The following is a 22432-nucleotide window of genomic DNA, read 5'->3' as shown; positions in this document are numbered from 1 at the left end:
TCTCCGGTGTGCGTCGGCGCGGGCTCCTGCCCGGCTCCGCCGCAGAGCTCTCCGTCCCCCTCGGTGTGGGACGGCGCGTCAGGCTGGGACGCGGCACAGTCTGCTGGCGGGGCAGCGAAGCAGAGGACAGGGGTTTTACCGGGAGCCGGCTGCACCTTTACGCCGCGCAGCTCTCAGGCGACCCCGTCTCTCCCCGGGCCCGGAGCGAGCAGCAGCGCGCGCACACAAACACCTCGTCCGTGCTCCGCCAGCACGGCGGTGCTGCTTTCGCGGCGCCGGGCAGGATCCACGCGCAGTGCAGCTCAGGCACCGAGAGCCTGACCGCAGAACGCGGACTGGAATCCCAAAGAGGGCCAGCCGCTCGCTGTGCCGCATCCTCCTCTCCTCCCGGGAGCACCGCGCAGCCCAGCCCCCAGGCGCGCCCGTGGGACCGCGTCTGCCCAGCAGCGGGACGGAAGGGGTCACAAGAGGCCTGGCCCCCCCTCCAGCCGCCATCCCAGCCCCTCCTGACAGGCTTTGCCCGGTTTTCTCCACGGGATTTGTCTGACAAAGCATACGCGTTCTTCTTGGGAGAGCGGTGCCAGGCGCTCCATAGAGGCTGGGGCTGTACGGACCCTCGGAGCAGCTCGGACCCTCGGAGCAGCTCGGACCCACGGAGCAGCTCGGACCCTCGGAGCAGCTCGGACCCGCGGAGCAGCTCGGACCCGCGGAGCAGCTCGGACCCACGGAGCAGCTCGGACCCGCGGAGCAGCTCGGACCCACGGAGCAGCTCGGACCCTCGGAGCAGCTCGGACCCATGGAGCAGCTCGGACCCTCGGAGCAGCTTGGACCCGCGGAGCAGCTCGGACCCGCGGAGCAGCTCGGACCCACGGAGCAGCTCGGACCCGCGGAGCAGCTCGGACCCGCGGAGCAGCTCGGACCCGCGGAGCAGCTCGCTTCCAGCACCGCGCTGCCGGGAGCCGTCCCCACAGAGCTGAGGCAGGACCCGCCCCCTCCTGCGGGCACCCGCCTCGCTCACCTGCGGCAGCTTCCATGGGGGCTTCGGCTTCTGCCAAAGCCTCTTCCACCCGCTCCATCTCCTCTGGTGCCTCCGGGGTCTCCTGGCCGTCTTGGACGTGTGTCTGCGGAGGCTGCGGGCCATCGTGGATGCGCATCTGCTGGGCGTCCTGCCCACCTCGGATACGCGTCTGCTGGGCCTCCTCTCCAGCTCCGCCGCAGAGCTCTTCATCCTCGATCCGCGAGAGGATGTCGGGCTTGGACACGGCATAGTCTGCTCGCGGGGCGGAGGACGGGTTTTATCAGGAGCTGCCTGCACCTGCGTTCCCTCCAGCTCTCCAGTGTTCTCAGGCGACCCCGTCTCTCCCCGCGCCCGGAGCGAGCAGCAGCGCGTGCACACAAACACCTCGTCCGCGCTCCGCCAGCACGGCGGTGCTGCTTTCGCGGCGCCGGGCAGGATCCACGCGCAGTGCAGCTCAGGCACCGACAGAATCTGACCACAGAACGCGGACTGGAATCCCAAAGCGGAGGCAGAAGCTTCACACTGGCCTCCCAACTCAGCCTTAGCAGCGACTTGAAGAGCAACTCCTCTGCGCTACCGTCCTGGCGCAGGGACGGAAAACTCCCCGCTCCGCGGAGACGCCTGCGCCAGAGGGAGCACGAGAGGAGCGGGCCTGCGCTGCTTCCGCAGAACGTTACGGAGGAAAGCTGAGCCTCAGCTTCGGCAGCCGCACAGACCAGCACCTCAGCGGTCAGCCCCGACAAACAGCTTTCGGTGGGGAACACCCGCGGCCCAAATCCCCCGAGGACACGCCGGGCGTGGTCAGAGAGCCCCGGCAGGACCGGGTGGGCGCCGCGCCGAGGCGGACGGCAGGGTCCCCGTCACCTCACGCAGGGGTTAGGCAGAAAATACGAACGAGCTCAAGGCGCAATCGTCAGACGTCACCCGGATAATTCCCGAACGGCGCTGGAGGACCACGACGGATCCCCGCCCTGGAAAAGCACCTCGCGCGGACGGCTCATGTAACCGGTGCTGCCTGTACCGCCGTCGCACTGTCAGTTCCCGCGCCCCTCTCCTACCCTGATCACCGCTTTCCGAACAGAAAGGAGGGAAAACCCCTGACCCTGCCGGCCCCGGCGACGTCCTGCCAGCTGCAGGCGTCCAGCGCCACCGCGCCAGAGCCGAGCGCCCACCGGCGCGGCACCCGCGGAGGCCCAGCCCCCCGCCTTACCCAGGGAGATCAGCGTCTCGTAGTTGCCCCTCATCACGGCCCGGTACAGCTCCTTCTGCCAGCGCTCCAGCCGTTCCCACTCCTGCTCGTTGAAGTACACCGAGACGTCGTCGAACGTGACCGGTACCTGCAATCGCAAGCGTTGCCGCGCTCGGTGACTTCTGGTGCGGTTCGGTGATGGGAAACCGCGCTCGGCTGCGGCTGCCGGAGCTCAGGGCCCAGCGTGCCCGGCCAGACCGGCGCTTGTGAGCGGCAAATCCGGGACGCGCGGCTGCTCGGCCACCCGAGCCCGCTGCCGACATCCCTCCGGCATTTCCTAAACGCCCTCCGCAGCCGCGGCGGTGGCAGCGCTGCTTCCGCGGGCCAGGCCGGACGCCGTTACCTTGGGGACCTCGCCCCGGGAGCCGGGGGGCAGGCGCAGGATCCAAAAGTTCCTGTTCTTCAGCAGGTTCTCCACGTTGTCCAGGCGCTGCCGGAGGTGCCCGTAGTCCTGCAGGAGGCTGCCCAGCGCCGCCAGGTTGCCGCCCAGTTCCCCCACCAGGTTCTCGCAGGCCAGCAGCCGCCGCTCGGCCCTCTCCGTCCGGCTCCGCAGCTCCTGCAGCTCCTGGCCCCCCGCCGCCGCCCGCGGCCTCATGGCCTGCACCGCCCTGCGCCTGGGGGTGCCCGGGTCCTGGGAGGGAGGTGATGGGCAGCAAAGGCAGGGCCCCGCTCGTGGGCCCCCCCAAAAGACGCCGCCAGCCCCCACATCCCCCTGGGGGCCCGCCAGCCCCTGGCTGCCCCCCCACTCCATCCCCCACGACCGGCACCCCAAGGGGACCCCCCAGGACCAGCACTCTGGGGGGGCCCCCAGCCCCACTCCACCGGCACCCCAAGGGGACACCCCCAGCCCCTTAAACTGGCACCCCTGGGACCCCCCGTCCCCCCGGACTGGCACCCCTGGGACCCCCCGTCCCCCCAGACTGGCACCTTTGGGGACCCCCATCCCCCCGGACTGGCACCCCTAGGGACCCTCCTGTACCCCAGAACTGGGCCCCCTCCCACCTCCCTGAACCGGGACCCCTCGGCACGTCCCTAACCCCCTGCACCGGGACCCTGCCACCCCCCTGCACCGGGACCCCTCGGCACGTCCCTAACCCCCTGCACCGGGACCCTGCCACCCCCCTGCACCGGGACCCCTCGGCACGTCCCTAACCCCCTGCACCGGGACCCCTCGGGACCCCCAGGCCCCTGCACCGGGACCGCGGAACCCCCCCACTGCCCTGAACCGGGAGCCCTGGGGACCGCTCCGGCTCCCCCGGGCTGTGGGCCCCCGCGCTCCCCGGGGCCCCGCCGCTCTCCGGCCCGGCCCGGCCCTACCTGAGCGGGGCCCCGGCGGGACATGGCCGCCGCCACCGGGCCCGCGCGCCCTGCGGCAGCGCCGCCCGCCGGGCCGCCAGGGGGCGCTGCCTGCAGGGGCGGGGCCTGGCCCAGCCTGGGGCGCCCCCTGGCGGCCGGGAGGAGACGGCGGCCGGGCGGGGCGGGGCGGGGCTGTGAGAGCCCGCTGCCCCCCGCACCCAAACCCCCGCACCCCGGGGTGGGAGCACTGGGACGGGGAGAGAGCACTGGGACGGGAGCACTGGGATGGGAGCACTGGGACAGGGAGAGAGCACTGGGATGGGGAGAGCACTGGGATGGGGGGAGCACTGGGATGGGGGGAGCACTGGGATGGGGGCACTGGGACAGGGAGAGAGCACTGGGATGGGAGCACTGGGAAGGGGGGAGCACTGGGATGGGGGGAGCACTGGGATGGGGGCACTGGGACAGGGAGAGAGCACTGGGATGGGAGCACTGGGATGGGGAAGGGAGCACTGGGATGGGGGCACTGGGACAGGGAGAGAGCACTGGGATTGGAGCACTGGGATGGGGGGAGCACTGGGATGGGGAGCACTGGGATGGGGAGCACTGGGATGGGGGGAGCACTGGGATGGGGAGCACTGGGATGGAAGCACTGGGATGGGGGGAGCACTGGGCAGGGGAGCACTGGGATGGGGAAGGGAGCACTGGGATGGGGGGAGCACTGGGATGGGGGGAGCACTGGGATGGGGGGAGCACTGGGATGGAAGCACTGGGATGGGGAGCACTGGGACGGGGAGAGAGCACTGGGATGGGGGGAGCACTGGGATGGGGGAGCACTGGGATGGGAGTACTGGGATGGGGAGCACTGGGATGGGGAGCACTGGGACAGGGAGAGAGCACTGGGATGGGGGGAGCACTGGGATGGGGGGAGCACTGGGATGGGAGCAGCACTGGGATGGAAGCACTGGGATGGGGAGCACTGGGACAGGGAGAGAGCACTGGGATGGGGGGAGCACTGGGATGGGGGGAGCACTGGGATGGGGAAGGGAGCACTGGGATGGGGGGAGCACTGGGATGGGGAAGGGAGCACTGGGATGGGGGGAGCACTGGGATGGAAGCACTGGGATGGGGAGCACTGGGACGGGGAGAGAGCACTGGGATGGGGGGAGCACTGGGATGGGGGGAGCACCGGGATGGGGAGCACTGGGATGGGGAGCACTGGGATGGGGGGAGCACTGGGATGGGGGGAGCACCGGGATGGGGAGCACTGGGATGGGGAGCACTGGGATGGGGGGAGCACCGGGATGGGGAGCACTGGGATGGGGGGAGCACCGGGATGGGGAGCACTGGGATGGGGAGCGCACCGGGATGGGGAGCACTGGGGAGGGGACCCGCTCCGGAGCAGTTTTGGGAGAGGGTCCAGCCGGTGGCGTGGGGCTGGGGCACTGCTGGCTCTGCTGTGGCTGCCTGTCCTGGGGGGCCACCGTCCCACCCGGGTGGCCACCGTCCCACCGGAATGGCCACCGTCCCACCAAAATGGCCGCCGTCCCACCGGAGTGGCCACCGTCCCACCGGAATGGCCACCGTCCCACCAGAATGGCCGCCGTCCCACCGGAGTGGCCGCCGTCCCACCGGAATGGCCACCGTCCCTCCAAAATGGCCGCCGTCCCACCGGAGTGGCCACCGTCCCACCGGAGTGGCCACCGTCCCACCGGAGTGGCCACCGTCCCACCAGAATGGCCGCCGTCCCACCGGAGTGGCCGCCGTCCCACCGGAATGGCCACCGTCCCACCGGAATGGCCACCGTCCCACCAAAATGGCTGCCGTCCCACCGGAGTGGCCACCGTCCCACCGGAATGGCCACCGTCCCACCAAAATGGCCGCCGTCCCACCAGAATGGCCGCCGTCCCACCGGAGTGGCCACCGTCCCACCGGAGTGGCCACCGTCCCACCGGAATGGCCACCGTCCCACCGGAATGGCCGCCGTCCCACCGGAGTGGCCACTGTCCCACCGGAATGGCCACCGTCCCACCAGAATGGCCGCCGTCCCACCGGAATGGCCGCCGTCCCACCAGAATGGCCACCGTCCCACCGGAGTGGCCACCGTCCCACCGGAGTGGCCGCCGTCCCACCGGAATGGCCACCGTCCCACCAGAATGGCCGCCGTCCCACCGGAGTGGCCACCGTCCCACCAGAATGGCCGCCGTCCCACCGGAGTGGCCACCGTCCCACCGGAATGGCCACCGTCCCACCGGAGTGGCCGCCGTCCCACCGGAATGGCCACTGTCCCACCGGAATGGCCACCGTCCCACCAAAATGGCCACCATCCCACCGGAGTGGCCGCCGTCCCACCGGAGTGGCCGCCGTCCCCCCACCCCGCGGCCCGGGGCGCACAGCGCAGGGCGGGGGCAGCCCCGCTGTTGGCGGGGGAGTCGCTGTGATTTGGGGGCCCATCCGCACCCCCAGCTGGGTGCGGGGCGCGGGCCGGCCGGGGGTCCTGCCGGGGGTCCTGCCGGGGGTCCTGCCGCCCGCTCGGCCGGGGGCTCGGGCGCCCCTGGGGACGGCGCAGGGACCCCTCCGGTGGCGTCCCCGCGGGCGGGGGCGACGCTGGAGGACGCGGCCGTTGGGCTCTCGGCGGGCGCCGCCGCGGGAGGCGGCGGAGGGGACGGGGGTCCCGCGCGGGGCTGGGTGCCGGGACGCGGCGGGGGCTCCGTCCCACCCGCACCGAGCAGGGGTCCCGGCTGGGGCGCGCACCCCCGCCTGGGACGGGCGGGAGCTGTGCCGGCGCGGGAGCAGCACCCCCGGCACCGCGGCCACCCCGTCGGAGGGTCGCCCGCCACGCGGTCCCTGCGCACGCGCACCCGCTGCGGCTCGCTGGCTTTATTTGGCGGCTGGGCAAAGCAAGGGGGGGGGCCCCATTTTGGGGGTGCGGGGGGGTGCAGCGGGGCCCAGCTCGCGCAGGCACAGGTTCGCGTGCGCCCCGGGTGGGGGCGCAGGGCCCCGCGGCGCCTCAGGGCTGGGAGGGGGCGCGCAGGCCCCTCGGCACGGCGCCGGGGCGGCCGGGACCCCGCGTCTCTCCCGCCGCGGGGCCGCGCCCGGCCGCCAGCACCGCTCCTCGCCGCGGCGTCCGGCCGCTCAGCGCCGCCTGCGAGGCACGGCGGGGTGCGCTGGGGGGTCGCCGTCCCCGGCTCCGGGGTCCCGCCGGGGCCCCGCCGCCACCCGTCGCGGCAGCGGGACGCCGTGGGGGCGGCGCGGGGGCCGCTCGCCGTCCCGCCTGGCTCTCTCCTGCGGGGACAGAGCGTCGCTCCGCGCCCGCGCGGGGGACACGGCCGGGGCCTGCACCGCCGGCGCGACGCGGCCCCTCCGGCCGCCCACCCCCCGGCCCGTACGCACCCGCCGGCCCGCCTGAGCCTCGTCGTCCTCGCCGGCGCGCCACGGCGTCGACCGCGACTCCTGCGGGGACAGACGCGCGGGCGGCAGCGTGCCGGGCCGTCGGGGTGACCCCGAGGGGCCGACGGCGCCGGGCGTCCCCCTCTCCCCGCACCCCGCGTCCCCCGGCCCCGCCGCGGCCGCCCCGGCGCTGCGCGCTCACCTCGCTCAGGACGGAGAAGCACCCCGAGCAGGGTCTGTGGGGCCGCCGCCGGCCCCCGCCGCTCGCCCCCTGCGCAGGAAGGGCCGTTACCGGCGCCGCGGGGGCCGCTGCCGCGCCGGGGGAGGTTTCGCCTCCCGGCGGTGCTCTGCCCCGTCCCAGCTCCGTCATTCCCCACCTTCGCCCCCCTCCTCCCGCGCCCGACCCCTCTCCCGCGCCCGACCTTCCCGGAGTCTCCGTGCTCGGCCCCGGCCGCGGCCGCGAGGGCCAGGGCGGCAGCGAAGGCGCAGAGCAGCCACAGCCTCATGGCGCCGCCGGGGGCTCGCCCGCCTCCGCTGTCCCGCTGTCCCGCTGTCCCGCTGTCCCGCTGTCCCGCTGCCCCCGCTGCCCCCGCCGCCCCCGCCTGGACCTTGGCCCCTGATGTCAGCGGCGGCGGCCGCTGCGGCGTCCGGCTGCCGGCCGCGGCCGATCCGGGGAACCGGGGCGCCGGGGAGAGCGCGGGACCCCGTGGGGCCGGAGGGGCGGGCGGCGCGCGCAGCACCGTCCCTTCTGGACGAGGGGTGGGGGGCACAGACCCCTCTGCGACCCCAAAGGTTGGGTGTGGGGAACGTCTCCCCAAAATGTGCGTCCTGGGGCTCCTCCTCCTCCCCTCCGCAAGCCCAGGCGCCCACCAGCCGGGCTCCTGCATCTGGCGCGGGGGTAAGCCGCTCGCGCGGCGGCGCGGAGCAGAGGACGACGGGGGAAGCGCGTGCGGGAGCGCCGGGAGCGTTAGCAGCCGGCGGGAGAGCGGCCGGGAAGGGCGGCGCTGCGGGAACGAGCCGGGACAGCCCCGGCCCGGGGGCCGCGCCGCGTCCCAGCTGGGACGTCGTGCCGAGGACGCGCAGCTTTTGGGGCCGTCAGGAGAACCCAGCGGCCGCGAGGTAAAACGCAGACTGCAGCCGTGCGGCGTCCTGCTGCTCGTGCGGCGTTGCAATGAAAAAGCGGGAGACGCGAGAGCGCTTCCGCAGGCCGAGCCGGCTGTTCCCAGTTATTCCCGGCTCCGGGCGGCCGAGGCCTGGCACCCGGATGCGCAGGCTGAACCACAACGAGCAGCGGGCCCACGGGATCGCGGTGCAGCGCCGGCCCGCGTCGCTCGTCCTGCGCCGGGAGAGGCGAGCGCAGCGGCCCGGCCTGGCGCCCGGCGCGTTTCCAGCCCGCGTCCAGGGGCGCAAGGCGAGGAGGAGCCATCGCTGCTCCGGGAAACCGGGCGGTCGCAGCCAGGATGGCTATCGGCTCCGGGGGCAGCGGAGCCGGCGGGAGGTTTACCGGGGCTGTTGAGGGGAACGGCCCCGAGGGAGGGAATCGCGGAATCGGAGAAATCCCGCGCTGGAGGGGACCCCAGGGGTCCGCAGCTCCCACTCGCTGCTCCCGGCGGAAGCCATGCTGAAAGAACGGCGTCCAGTCCCTGCCGTCGCGGGGAAAAGCCTGAACACGGGAGCGCGGCGCGCCAGCACGGCCCAAAACACCGGCCCGGAGCGGGAGCCGGGAGCGCCCCGCGTTTGAAAAGCGGGACGTGAGGCGCGCGGGGGCCGGGCCGCAGGCGCAGGGGCCGAGGCGCCAAGAGGAGCGGAGCCGCTGCAGCTCGGGGGTCCCGGCGGAGCAACGGGGGGAGAGCAGGGGAACACGGGATAGGACGGGCCGGTGAGGCGGGACGCGCTCCGCTCCACACCTCTGCGTGTCTGCGCCCGCGCCCCTCCGTGCCGCGCGCGCAAAAGCCGGCGGGATTTCCGGCAGCGCTCCCGCCGTTTGCCCCCGCTTCAACGGGAGCGGCTTCCCCTGCGCCAGCGGGCAACGGCGGCCGCCCTTCCTGAGTGGGGGGGGAAAGAAACCCCGGGCCGCAGGCGCGGCCTCCTCTTGCGCAGCCGGGCGGCTTCGCTGCGCGAGCACCGTGCCCGGCCTCAGCCCCGCCGGGCACCGGGAGCCGCTCTCAGGTCTCCCCGGAGCCTCCTCTGCTCCAGGCTGAACAGCCCCAGCTCCCAGCCCGGCCTCACAGCAGAGCTGCTCCAGCCCTCCCAGCATCTGCGTGGCCTCCTCTGGACCCTCTCCAACAGCTCCACGGCCTTCTGGTGTTGGGGGCTCCGGAGCCGGACGCAGTGCTGCAGGGGGGTCTCACCAGAGCGGGGCAGAGGGGCAGGGGCAGCCCCGGGCCCGGGCCGCGAAGGCTCCGCCGGAAGCAGCAGGCCGCGTCCGCGTCACCACGGCAACAGCGACGGAAAGGGCGTGTCCCCCACCGTAAACACCCGCGCGCACTTCCGGCAGAAGCTCCGCCCCCTCGCGCGTGACGCACGCCCCGCTCCCCTGACCCGGAAGTGGCGCCGCTGTCCCGGCGCTCGCTGCTCTCACCGGCGGCGCCATTTTGCGGCAGCCCCGCCCTCCAGCGCCGAGCCGATTGGCTCGGACACACACGTGACGCGCCAGGCGCTCTGCCATTGGGCGGCGACGCCGCCGTTGCCGGGCCCGGTGCCCGAGCCCCCCCGCTCCGTCCCGGGGAGCAGAGCCCGGCCCCCGGCTGCGGCCCCCTCCGGGCGGCGGAGAGCGATGCGGGCTCCCCTCAGCCTCCTCTGCTCCAGGCCGAGCAGCCCCCGCTCCCCACACGAGACGTCACCAGCCCGCCCCCGCGCCCGAATTTGGGGGTTCCGACGCCACCGGAGCGGGCTCAGCCACGTGCGGCACGGCGCTGCGGTTCGGGGCGCCGCAGTTCCCGCAGGGCTCTGCCCCCCGCGAGGCACCGCCCGCAGCTGCCGCCCCCTCGGCCCAATTCGGGCGCCTCGCCCCCCGATCGGGGCCTGGTCTCCCGCCGGCCGCCGCCGCGGCGCCCCGTTAGATCTGCCGCGCGGCTCGCCCCAGCTGACGGCGGCAGGGCCCCGCCGAAACCCGGCGCGCTGTCCCCCGACCCCCCAGCACGCTGCTCAGGGAACCCGGGCCAGAGCCTGGCCGCGTAACGCGCTGACGGCCGCCAAGCTCACAGCACGGCGCGGCGCCGCGGCCGCAATTCGGTTTATTTCCTTCCTCGCAGCGTTGCCGCCCCCACAGCGCCTCGGCGGGGGGCGCCGGGAGGGGCCGCGCGGCGCTCAGCTGTCGATGCGGATCACGACGGGCCAGAGCTCCTTGCGCTGCAAGCGGCCGCCGAGCCGCCAGTCGTGGCGTACGGCGTCCAGCACGTGGCCGACGGCGCGCAGCACCGCGCGATAGGCGTCCCGCAGCGACGCGTCACCGCGGGGGACCCGCTCGCGCCCCTCCCCGCCGCGGCCCCGCATCGGCTGCGGCCCCGGCGCCTGGCGGGGTGCGGACTCCGCGGGGCGCGTCGCTTCGCTCTTCGCCCCCGCGGCCGCAGCCGAGGACGCCGCGGGGGCACAAAGTCCTTCCGACGCCCCGCCCCGGCGCCCGCCCTCGCACGCCGGCCGCGCGACCTCCGGCTCCGCGGGAAAGCTCGCCGCACGCGCTGCCTGCGCGGGGTCGTCCTGCGCCGCGGCGGGCGGGACGGCGCGTCCGGAAGGGCAGGCGGCGCCGGAGGGGCCCTGAGGAGACGCCCGCCGCGCGCTGCCGCAGCCCCGGCACTGCCGCGCGACGCGCTTGGCTCTCCGGAGGATCCGCCCTATCCGGGATTTCCGCCGCGCCAGCCTGCGCAGCGCGGCCCGCGGGTCGCCGGCGCCGTCACGGCCCCAGCCGCGGTACGGAACGCCGCGCAGGTGGCAGTACTGGTGGTCCCTGAGCGCCGCGACGCCGCGCAGGCCGCGCCCGCAGTAGTCGTGCTCCCTCAGAGGCGGCAGCGGCGCCGCGCCCGCGGCGCAGTAGCAGTGCTCTTTCCAAACCGCCTCGCCCCGGCCCTCCGCAGGCAGCGCCCCGCTTCCCTCCGGGAACGCCGCGGCCCCCGGGATCTCCGCGGCGCCGCCCGGGAACCCCTCCGCAGGGCCACCGCGCAGCCGCTGCCGCTCCGCTGCTGCGTCCTGCCGCTCCGCCGCCGGATGGAGTGGGAGCCTCCCGCTCCCTGCCGCCGCGCCCGCTCGGGCGTGCTGCGCCTCTGGCTCCGTCCCAGCCGTCCGCGCCCGGGCTCCGCTCTCCTCCGGCCCCGCTGCTCTGCCCGCTGCCTCTGCCGGCGCCCCGCTGCCGCCCCCGAACTTCCTGAGCAGCCTCCTGGTGCGGAGACGCCACTGCGCGCACCGGCCTCCTGCCAGAGCGGCGCCAAGAGTTCGGCTGCGGCCTCGCGGCGGGACGGGCTCCGCACCCCCGACCTCCGCCGGGACGGGCGGGAGCTGCGCCCCGCCACCGCCGCGCGGGGGTGGGGGACACCGGCACTCACCCTGGTCGGGGGTCTGCGCCCTCTCCTCCGGCACGCGGCGCCCGCCAGCGCCGGGCCCCTCCAGCCGGCTCCCGCCCGCGCCGCGCCCTGCGGGGAAACCACGCGGACGTCGGGGCCGCGGGGCCGCGGGGCTCCCCCCGACGGGGGGCTCGGGGGGCGCGCGGGGGCGGGGGGCTCCCGCTCACCTGGACTGGGGCCGCGGGGGCCGTCCCAGCGCACCGGGCTCTGCGGCTCGCACACCCAGGGCGCTTCCCCGCGCTCCACGCGGTGCAGGACGTCGGGCTTGGGGCCGGGGTAGCCTGGGGGGCATGGGGGGGTGGGTCACGCGGACCGCGCGGAGATAAGGGATCGGCGCGCGCCCCAGGCCGCGCCGCACCGGGATGGGGGGCCCCACCCGGAACCGGGAAACCCGAGGGAGGCGGCGGAGCGGCCCCGGGGACGGATCTATCCGCACGCGCGGCGCGGGAAGCGGCTCCCGGGCCGGGACGTCCTCCCGGCGGATCCGAGGGCCCGTCCCAGCGGCGCTGGGCGCCTCCTCCCCGGGCGCTCGCCGGCTCAGGGGGCTCTGCCGCCCCCCGAGGCGCGCTGCCCCCATCGCGCCTCTGCCACCACGGGAAAATGAAAAAAAGGAGGAGAAGCTGCGAAGCAGCTGAGCGGGGGCAGAGAGGGGGAGGCGCGAGCGTCGCGGGCCTTGCAGGCCTCACCCTCTGGCCTCCCGCCGGGCGGCGACTCGCACCTCGAGCCGTTCCGTCGCACCCTCTGCCCCCGCTGCCTCGCGGGGTGGGTGCGGCGAGCGAGCGAGGGCGTAGCCCCGCGCGGGGCCGAACCGCGGCGCCAGGGCCCCCGGAGGGCTCGCGGAGAGCAAACCCCAGCGCGCAGCTCCCCCGCGGCCGGGAGCCGTTCGCGACGCGCCCGCCGGCGCTGGGCGCAGCGCGGTTCCGACGGAGCCAGGCCGCACGGGAGCCCCCCGCCACCGCGCGCCCCCGCAGCCCCGAGGCGGGGTTACCCAGGGAGGCCAGCAGCTCGTAGGTGTCCAGCATGACGCTGCGGTACAGCTCCCTCTGCCCCTCCGCCGCGGCGTCCCACTCGGCGCGGCTCAGGTAGACGGCGACGTCCTCGAAGGTCACGGGCTCCTGCGGCGCAAGGGTGGCGCGTGGCAGCCGCAGCCTGGGGGGGACGGGCCCGTCGCCGCGCTCACCCCCCCAGGCCACCACAACGCGGGGCGCAGCGCTGCCCCGGGAGGGGGCGGGAAGCGAGGAACTCCGGCCGCCGCCATCTTGGCCGCCATGGGGCCGCGCGGTGACGCCGAGCGGCCCGCCCCACCCCGGCCCCGCGGGCAGCGGCCACGGGAAGGGGTCGCGGGGCCGCGGAAGGAGCGGGGCGGGGGGCCGGGGCCCGGCTCGTACCTGCGCCAGCGCGGCCATGGCTGCGGGGGAGGCCCCGCCGTGGCGTGGGGGGGGGGGGGTGTCGCTCCCCGCAGGCTCCGTGCCGGAAGTAGGCCGCGGGATGTGGCGACCCGGAAGTGGTTCGGCGCCAGACCGGAAGCGCGGGCCGGCGCTCACGTGACCCCCGCCCCTCGCGCGCGGGAAGGGGCGAGCCGGGCGAGATCGGCGCCGCCATTTTGAGCGGTGCCACGTGACCGGCGGCGGCGGCGCTGATTGGTCCGGCGGCGCGGCCTCCTCGCCGTGGTGCCCCCTGCCCCCGGGTTTCCCGTTGTTTCCGGTTTTTACCGTTCCCCTGCGCCGACAGCGGCCCCGGCCCGCGGCACTCAACCGGAATTATTCGTTTGCGGCGAGTTACGGACCCGCGGAGCCGTTGCGCCGGCAGCGACCTCCCGGGCCCCGGCGCCCCCCCGGCCCCCCCACAGCCACTGACCCACGGCCCCGGGCCCCACAGCCCCGCGTCTTCCAGCCCCCCCGGGGCGGTGCCTCCCCCCTCCCCGGGCAGCCCGTCCCAGCGCTGGCAGCCCTTTGGGGGAAGGGGTTTTTCCCGACACCCAACCCAGCCCCCCAGCGCAACCTGGGGCCGTTTCCCCTCGTCCCGGGGAGCAGAGCCCGGCCCCCGGCTGCGGCCCCCTCCGGGCGGCGGAGAGCGATGCGGGCTCCCCTCAGCCTCCTCTGCTCCAGGCCGAGCAGCCCCCGCTCCCCGGCCGCCCCGCACGGCGCCGGTGCCCCAGGCCCCTCACCGCGGCGCTGCCCTTCTCTGGCCGCAGTTGTGCCCGGGGCCCGGTGCCCGTGCTCCTGAGCGCTGGGGAGCTCGGCGACGAGGCCTCGGCAGGAGTCCGGCTGTTGGCGGCATCAGCTCCGCTCGAAATTCGGGAGAATCGCAACGGGAATTCTCCGTGCTGGAGGTCTCAGAGGCACTGGCCTCCAGTTCACGGATCGCCTTTGGAGAACTGGCCTTCCTGGGCGTCTGCGGTGCCCGGACGGCGTCAGCGAGGAGGGGAAGGGTCGGCGCCTGCAGCTCCCGCCTGCCCCAGCTCTGCCGGCAGCGCTGTCACTGGCGTCCCCACCCCGCGATTCCTGCCCAGCTCCTCACCCCAGCGCGCAGCTGTGAGATCTCTTTTCCCACAGGATTTTCTCTCTGCCCGTGATGGCGCTTTCCGTCCCGAGCCCTTGATTCACCGAAGGCCCTGTCAGCAACGCTGCCTCGGTGCCTTGCTTCTGCCGCGGCTGGGCCGTGGGTCCTGGTGCTCCGGCAAACAAACCCTGGGAGCGTTCGGATCGCCCTGCAGAACGGCCGCAGAGGCTCGAGGAGTATCGGGGCAGGAGCGTGGCTGCCGAACACAGTTGGTGTGTCTACATGGACACAGAACTCTGCTGCCTCCTCCCTCTCTTCCAGGCTTTCCGGTTATTTTCCAGGCTTTCCGGTTATTTTCCAGGCTTTCCCGTTATTTTCCAGGTGAGGTCTGCATGGGTCACAGGGATGGCCTTGCAGCACCCGCTGGTTACGACGGAGGTGAGGGGAAGGACGCAGCCGCGCTCCCATCCCTTCCGCTCTGGGCATCCTCCGCTCACGCCCTGTCGGCCCGCGCCGCGTGACGGACCTCAGGACTCGGCGCTGTCACGTTTTCGGGTGCCCAGCCTCCCCGGGGGTGCAGCTGCTTCCCGAGGAGCCTTTCTGGTTTGTGTGCGGACACCCAGCCGGCGACTTCGCAGCCGAAACTCGTTCTGGTGAAAGCCTCCTCAGCGCGACGGGCGGGAAAGTCGGGTGGAGGAGACGGAGCTGACGTCGGCACGGAGCAGCCGAAAACGCGTCCCGTGGGAGGAGGGGACGTCTTCCCCGCTTGCCCGTTTCTGGGGTTGTGGGGCAGTTTCTGTGCTGGAGAGCAGAGCCGGCTCCGCGCCCACAGCCGGTCCGCGGCCGTTGGCTCAGCGCAGCTCGTTCACAATTCGGAGAAATCCCTTCCCGCCCACGGCCTCTCTGCTGCGCCCCACCGCGCCTCGTGGGCCACGCGTCAGCTCCGGCCGTTGGGTCTGGAGGAGAAGAACTGGAACGACCAGGAGCTGCAGAATTCAAACTTGGGACAAAGCGCACAGGCGCCTCTGGGGAATCATTTTAAATTCCGCCACTCTTCTTCCAGGGGGAAAGAAAAGGCAGGTCGCAGCGGCAGCTGTGGGGAGGGGGTCCGGTTTCCGTGCGTCGGGCCTGGCCAGTCTTTGTTTCCAAGTGAGAACTGGAAGCCAACAGCGATGGGAACTGGGACTGCGTTTCCACGATGGCCGATGAACAGACTCCTGGTTTCCACGTTTGCCCGTACTGGTGCCACGCTCCAGGCCGTTACAGGAGCGTTAACTTCTCACGAGTGGCTGCGCCTGGCGAATATCCGGCCAAAAGAGTGAGAAAGGCGTTCCCTGTCCCGCCTGAAGGTCTTCAGAAGGAAATTCATTTCATTTAACTCCCCTGAAGCTTTAAAAGCTGTTTTCCTCTAACCCCGTGTAGCAGTTTAACCCCAGTCAGCAACCGAGAACCACGCAGCCGCTCGCTCACCCTCCCGAGGGATGCGGGAGAGAATCGGAAAGGAGGGAGAAGTCGCGGGCTGAGGTAAAGGGGATTTACTGGGGCAGCAAAGGGAAAGGTGGTGATAATAAATTAGTATTAATAATAAAAAATAAGGATAACAAAATATACAAATGCGCAATTTCTCGCCACCCGACAACCCGTACAGCCCACCCCGCGCAGCAGCCCTGGAACCGGGAGTGATCTTGCAGCCATCGCGAGAGAGGGACGAGAGCCAGCGCGCTGCCCACCGGCCGCCCCCCCCAAATACCGAGCGCGGCGTTTCTGGGGGGGAACGCTCGCTTCAGCCGGTTTGGGTCGCCTGCGCCGGCCGGACCCTCCTGGCTGCACCGGCGCCTCGGCCGAGCCCGGGACGCTGGAAAAGTCCTCGACCTCCCCGCAACAGCTCACGGCGTCCGCGTGTCGTCGCCGTTCTTCATGCACCGCGCCCTGAACTGCGTCCAAACCACCGCCGCTTCTGGGAGGAAGCCGGGACACCTCGTTGGATGAGGCTTCCACGCGCTTCCTGGTCGTTTGAGCCGGTGTTAATTAGAAAATTAGAACAGAATAGAACGGAACGGAAAACGTTAGTTTTACGGTGGCATTTCCTAGCGGTGGCAAGGGCTGCGGCTGGTTCCTTGCACAGCCGATCCTCGCACAGCCAGATCCTCGCACAGCCGATCCTCGCACAGCCAGATCCTCGCACAGCCAGATCCTCGCACAGCCAGATCCTCGCACAGCCGATTCCTCGCACAGCCAGATCCTCGCACAGCCAGATCCTCGCACAGCCAGATCCTCGCACAGCCGATCCTCGCACAGCCAGATCCTCGCACAGCCAGATCCTCGCACAGCCGATCCTCACACAGCCAGATCCTCGCACAGCCGATCCTCGCACAGCCGATCCTCACACAGCCGATCCTCGCACAGCCAGATCCTCGCACAGCCGATCCTCACACAGCCAGATCCTCACACAGCCGATCCTCACACAGCCAATCCTCACACAGCCGGTTCCTCGCACAGCCGATCCTCGCACAGCCAGATCCTCGCACAGCCAGTTCCTCGCACAGCCGATCCTCGCACAGCCGGTTCCTCGCACAGCCGATCCTCACACGGCCAGATCCTTGCACAGCCGATCCTCACACAGCCAGTTCCTCGCACAGCCGATCCTCGCACAGCCGGATCCTCGCACAGCCAGATCCTCACACAGCCGGTTCCTCGCACAGCCGATCCTCGCACAGCCGGTTCCTCACACAGCCGGTTCCTCGCACAGCCGGATCCTCGCACAGCCAGATCCTCACACAGCCAGGTCCTCGCACAGCCAGATCCTCGCACAGCCGATCCTCACACAGCCGATCCTCGCACAGCCGATTCCTCGCACGGCCAGATCCTCGCACAGCCGGATCCTCGCACAGCCGGTTCCTCGCACAGCCAGATCCTCACACAGCCAATCCTCGCACAGCCGATTCCTCGCACAGCCAGTTCCTCGCGCAGCTGATCCTCGCACAGCTGATCCTCACACAGCCGATTCCTCACACAGCCGGTTCCTCGCACAGCCGGTTCCTCGCACAGCCGGTTCCTCGCACGGCCGATCCTCGCACAGCCGATCCTCGCACAGCCAGATCCTCGCACAGCCAGATCCTTGCACAGCCAGATCCTCGCACAGCCGGATCCTCACACAGCCAGATCCTCGCACAGCCGGTTCCTCGCACGGCCGGATCCTCGCACAGCCGGATCCTCACACAGCCAGATCCTCGCACAGCCGGTTCCTCGCACGGCCGGATCCTCGCACAGCCAGATCCTTGCACAGCCGATCCTTGCACAGCCGGTTCCTCGCACAGCCGATCCTCGCACAGCCGATTCCTCGCACGGCCAGATCCTCGCACAGCCGATCCTCGCACAGCTGGTTCCTCGCACAGCCAGTTCCTCACACGGCCAGATCCTCGCACGGCCAGGTCTCACAGCAAGATCCTCGCACAGCCAATCCTCACACAGCTGGTTCCTCACACACCCGGTTCCTCACACAGCCGATCCTCGCACAGCCGGTTCCTCGCACGGCCGATCCTCGCACAGCCAATCCTCGCACAGCCGGATCCTCGCACAGCCGGATCCTCGCACAGCCAGATCCTCGCACAGCCGGTTCCTCGCACAGCCGGATCCTCGCACGGCCGATCCTCACACAGCCAATCCTCGCACGGCCAGGTCCTCGCACAGCCAGATCCTCGCACAGCCGATCCTCACACAGCCGGTTCCTCGCACAGCCGGATCCTTGCACAGCCAGATCCTCACACAGCCGGATCCTCGCACAGCCAGATCCTCACACAGCCGGATCCTCGCACAGCCAGATCCTCACACAGCCGGTTCCTCACACAGCCGGTTCCTCGCACAGCCGGATCCTCACACAGCCGGATCCTCACACAGCCGATCCTCGCACAGCCGGTTCCTCGCACAGCCGGTTCCTCGCACAGCCGGATCCTCACACAGCCGGTTCCTCACACAGCCGGTTCCTCGCACAGCCGGATCCTCACACAGCCGGTTCCTCACACAGCCGGTTCCTCGCACAGCCGGATCCTCACACAGCCGGTTCCTCACACAGCCGGATCCTCACACAGCCGATCCTCGCACAGCTGGTTCCTCGCACAGCCGGATCCTCGCACAGCCAGATCCTCACACAGCCGGTTCCTCGCAGAGCCGGTTCCTCGCACAGCTGGTTCCTCGCACGGCCAGGTCTCACAGCCGGTTCTTGCTGTGGCGCTGGGCACCGGGCGGCTCACACGGCGGGCGGTCGGTGGGAGCTTCAGCTCCACGAGCCCGGCAGGCGCCGCACCGCGGGGCGACGTCCTGGGCCGCGGCAGGGGAGGGGCGTCATCCCTCTGGGAGGTCGCGGTGGGGGAGGGAGCGGCGCTCTGCGCAAAGGCCGGGGTCTTCGGTGCTCCTGGCGCCCCGCCGAACCGCGGCGCTGGGCCTTCCCCGCGCAGGAGGCAGCTCCGTCGCGGGTGTCGAACCCCCAGTGCTGCGGGTGGGACCGCGGTAGGATGGCGCCGCGCCGGGCACGGGAAGTTTGCGGTGTTTTAGTTCAGAGTCTCCCGCGGGAATACGCGGAGAGCCCGCGTGTCCGTGGCGCAGAGCTCGACGACCTCCAGAGGCCCCTTCCCGCAACTCCGTGCTTCATCCCTACCGCAAAATAAGGAAATGGGGGAAAATGAGGAAAATCAGGGAAGACAGAGCAAGGACGAGGAGGTTTGTCCCGCGGCCCACAGCTGTCCTGCCCGGCGTGGCTCTGGGCCGCTCTCGTTTCCCTCCCGTGCGACGCTCCGCTTGCCCCGTTCCGCGGCCCCGCGCGGCACCATGCGCCTTGGCCTGGCGACGCGCCCGTCTCGTTCCGCGCCGGCTGCTCCGCTGCTGAAGGCGCCGTGCGCGCTCCCACACCGCGGGGCGAGGGCCCGGCGCGCTCCGCTGCTCCCCCTTCCCGCCTGCCGCGCGCCTCACCCCGTGCCGTCACCCTGCGCCGTCACCCTGCGCCGTCACCCCGCACCAACCGCAAGCCTCCAGCCCGCGGCCGCGCGTCTGACGTGAGGATTCGGAGCGAAAGCTGTGGGGCGGGCAGCACGCGCCTGCCCTGCAGTCCCAGCTCACTCCTGGTAGCTCCGCATGCCGCCGTCGGTGCCCGTGCCGCCGCCGCCCGTGCCGCCGCCCAGGTGCGGCACAAGCACCCAACCGCTCAGAAACGGGGAGGAGGCCGAGTTCCAGCCCCGTTACTGGAAACGAGTGGGGCGGGAAGGGGAGAGCCAGACCGTGCCGTGCGCCGGATCCCAGCGCAGCCATGGCGGCGACGTCCCGCCGGCGGGGCACGCGTCCCGGCCTGTGGCACCGGGGTTTTCCCAGCCTCGTGCCCGCCGCAGCCCACGCGCCGGCAGCAGAGCTTCGGCAAACCCCCGTGGAAGCCGCGCCAGGAACCCCCGTCCGGCACGATATCCTCGGAACGCCAGCGCCGAGCGGCAGAAGGGCGCTCGGGGTGGGGTGCTGCGGGCCGGCGGCGATGGCCGAGCTCGCGGCACAGCCAGGCTCACCGCGGCGAGACGGAGAGGCGGATTTTCCAGGCTTTAATTCATTTATTGATAGACGTCAAGTGCCACACGGCGGCGGCGCGGGGACGGGGCGGCGCGGGGGCAGCCGGCAGCGCCGGGACGTCGCCGGCACCGGAGCCAGGGCCGTGCCGTGTGCCGGTCCCCGCCGGCCGCGCTCACGCCTGGCGCAGCACAGGAGGGCGGTTTCCCACCCCGGCTGCGGCTCCGGCGCTCAGCGCGGTTCGGTGTCGGCACGTCTCCAGCGCTCGCGGCGCTGCCGGCCGCCCCAACCCTGCGCCTCCCCGGCCGCGCGCTCCCCGTCACCGCCACGCCGTCCTTGGGCCCCTCGCCGCCGGCACCGCACCGGGACATCGCGCAGCCCCCGCCTCGCCGCGGTCCCTGCTCCGCGCCGGAGCTGCTGCCGCTGGGGAAGCTGCCTCCGCCCTCGAGCGCTGCGGTTTATTTGATTTTATTTCGTGTGATTCTGCGCCGGCGGGGGCTCTCGTGCAGCCGGGGCGAGCCGCGGCCTCCTCCTCTTCGCGCCCCTCTCCCAGGCGGCGCGGCGGCACGGCTCGGGGCGCGCGGCCGGCGGCTGGTGGGGTCCGGCTCCGCTCCGGCAGTCGCAGCCGTCGCCGTCATTCCCTGGGCGAGCAAGCACAGCAGAGGTTACCCCGCGCCGGCGCCCGGCACCCCCGGTGAGCGGGTTCACCGCGCCGCAGCCGCGCCAGGCAGGGGGGCGTGTGGGGAATCCCTGGGGAAGCCTCCCTCCTCTTCCTCCTCTTCCTCCCCTTCCCCCACGGCGCGTGGCCGAGGGGCTTCCCAGGCGCGGCGGGGGCCGCTGGCGCCCTGTCACGCTGGCCGCGGCCACGGGCGTGGCTGGGCCGGGCTGCACGCGCCGCACAAGCGTGCCGGCAGCTCCCGGCGCCACGGCCCAAAATCCGGGGAGGCGACCCGTGACCCCCCCTCCCCCGGGACAGAATCCCGCTGCAGGAGGGAGAGCGAGTGGGGGGCCGGGTGCTCCCACCGCACCTCGGAGGGGCGCAGAGCGCCCCGGCGGGGCGGCGCCGAACGCGGGGCGGGGGGCGGCACGGGCACCGGCGGGACCGCGGCTGGACGGAGGCCGGTGCGGGCGGGGGGTGGGGGGCTCACGTGAGGGCGGCCTCGGCCCCGTGGGCGCGCTGGTGCGCGGGGAGGCTGGGCTTCTGGGCGAAGCTCTCGCCGCTCGGCGCGCAGGCGAAGGGGGGCTGCCCGGCGTGGCTGCGCCGGTGCAGCCTCAGGGAGCCCTTCTGGCCGAAGGATTTGCCGCAGTCGGGGCAGGCGAAGGGCCGCTCCCCGCCGCGGCCCCGCGCGCAGCGCGGCCAGGCCGCTCCGGCAGCCGAAGCCCTTCCCGCAGCGGGCGCGGGCGAAGGGGCCGCCGGCCGCCTCGGGCGGCTCCGGAGAGCGGCTGCCGCCCGGCCGCACGTCGCTGTCGGCGCCGGGCCGGTCCTCGGCGTGGGTGCGTTGGTGGTTGAGGAGGAAGCGCTGCTCGCGGAAGCGTTTGCCGCAGCGCTGGCAGGAGAAGGGCTTCTCGCCGCTGTGGATGCGCTGGTGGGTGAGCAGGTTCTGCTTGAGGCTGAAGCTCTTCTGGCAGACGCCGCACTGGTAGGGCCGCTCGCCGGTGTGGATGCGCTGGTGGATGATGAGGTTGTGCTTGAGGCTGAAGGCTTTGCCGCACTCGGCGCAGATGAAGGCGCGCTCGCCGGCGTGGTGCTTCTGGTGCCGGGCGAGGCTGGGCTGCTGGCCGAAGCGCTCGCCGCAGAGGATGCACTTGAACGCCTTCTCCTCCTCCTCCTCGGCCTGGCTGTGGATCACCAGCGCCTTCTCCTCGCCCGGCCCCTCCTCGCCGCCCGGGACGGCCGAGCCGCTCTCGCCCGCCGCCGCCGCCGCCGCCGCCGCCGGATCCGTCATGCCGGGCTCGGCGCGCCCGCGGCCCTGCGGGAAACGCAGACGGGAACGGCCGGAGCTCCCGGCACCGCAGCGGCCGGCCGGAGCGCGGGGGGCACGCCGGCACCCGCGGAGCTCCCACCCCACCCACGCCGGGGTCTGCGGCACGCGGGATCCCGGGGCGGAAGGTGCCGGAGCCCGGCCTCGACGGCGGTGGCGGTGCAGGGGGCGCGTGCCCTGGGCCTGCTTCGTGGGGGGTGGGGGGCTGCCCCACGGGCTCGGGGGGGGGGATTTGTCCCGAGGGGCCGGGCCCACGGGTGGGGGGTGCGTGCGGGAGCTGGGCCCACGCGTGGGGGATGAGGGGGGGACTCGGGCCCACCGGTGGGGTGGTCGGCCCCACGCGTGGGGGGTGAGAGGGGGCCGGGCCCACGGGTGGGGGATGAGGGGGGGACCGGGCCCACGCGTGGGGGGTGAGTGCAGGAGCTGGGCCCACGCGTGGGGGATGAGGGGGGGACTCGGGCCCACGCGTGGGGGCGAGGGGGGGCCGGGCCCAGGGGCGGGGGCCGGGCCGCGCCGCAGTGCGTGGGGCCGGGCCGGGCCGCACCGGTACCCGCGCACCGGGCCGGGCCGCAGCGTGGGGGGGTCCCCGCTCACCCCCCGCCCCCCGGTGCCCCCCCGCCCGCAGCGCGGCCCCCCCCCGGCCCGGACCTGCCCCGCGCCGCCGCCGCCGCCGCCGCCGCCGCTCCGCGTCCGCCCGGCCCCGCCCGCCCCGGCTGACGGCACCGGGCCCCGCCCGCGCCCCGCACCGCGGCCTCGGGGCGGCTCCGCCCGGGGGCCGGGCCCGGCGCCTTCGCCTCCCCCGCACCCCGCAGCGGGCGCCGCGCGTGGGGACCCGCAACCCCGCCCCGCCCCCCCGTGGGGACCCCCCACCCCGCCGCGGGGCCGGGATCCGGCC

At 73.3% G+C, this 22432-nt stretch overlaps 2 protein-coding genes across 2 annotated transcripts; both read right to left on the bottom strand.

Moving 5' to 3' along the window:
* Nucleotides 1-10262: 10262 nt before the first annotated feature.
* Nucleotides 10263-13077, bottom strand: LOC147596008 (uncharacterized). Its single transcript, XM_086771736.1, has 5 exons — nucleotides 12898-13077; nucleotides 12498-12624; nucleotides 11677-11790; nucleotides 11492-11578; nucleotides 10263-11359 (listed from the first exon to the last, which is right to left on the bottom strand). The coding sequence occupies exons 1-5, from the start codon at nucleotides 12913-12915 to the stop codon at nucleotides 10263-10265; spliced, it is 1443 nt and encodes a 480-aa protein (XP_086627862.1). The 5' UTR covers nucleotides 12916-13077.
* A 6924-nt stretch (nucleotides 13078-20001) lies between these two features.
* On the bottom strand, nucleotides 20002-21689 carry LOC147596007 (uncharacterized). Its single transcript, XM_086771744.1, has 2 exons — nucleotides 20704-21689; nucleotides 20002-20196 (listed from the first exon to the last, which is right to left on the bottom strand). The coding sequence occupies exons 1-2, from the start codon at nucleotides 21499-21501 to the stop codon at nucleotides 20014-20016; spliced, it is 981 nt and encodes a 326-aa protein (XP_086627870.1). The 5' UTR covers nucleotides 21502-21689; the 3' UTR covers nucleotides 20002-20013.
* Between the last annotated feature and the right edge of the window lie 743 nt (nucleotides 21690-22432).

Source organism: Chlamydotis macqueenii, unplaced genomic scaffold, assembly GCF_036417535.1.
Source record: "Chlamydotis macqueenii isolate bChlMac1 unplaced genomic scaffold, bChlMac1.mat HAP1_SCAFFOLD_54, whole genome shotgun sequence".
NCBI classification, from domain to species: Eukaryota; Metazoa; Chordata; class Aves; order Otidiformes; family Otididae; genus Chlamydotis; species Chlamydotis macqueenii.
This window is presented reverse-complemented; position numbering and strand designations above follow the sequence as displayed.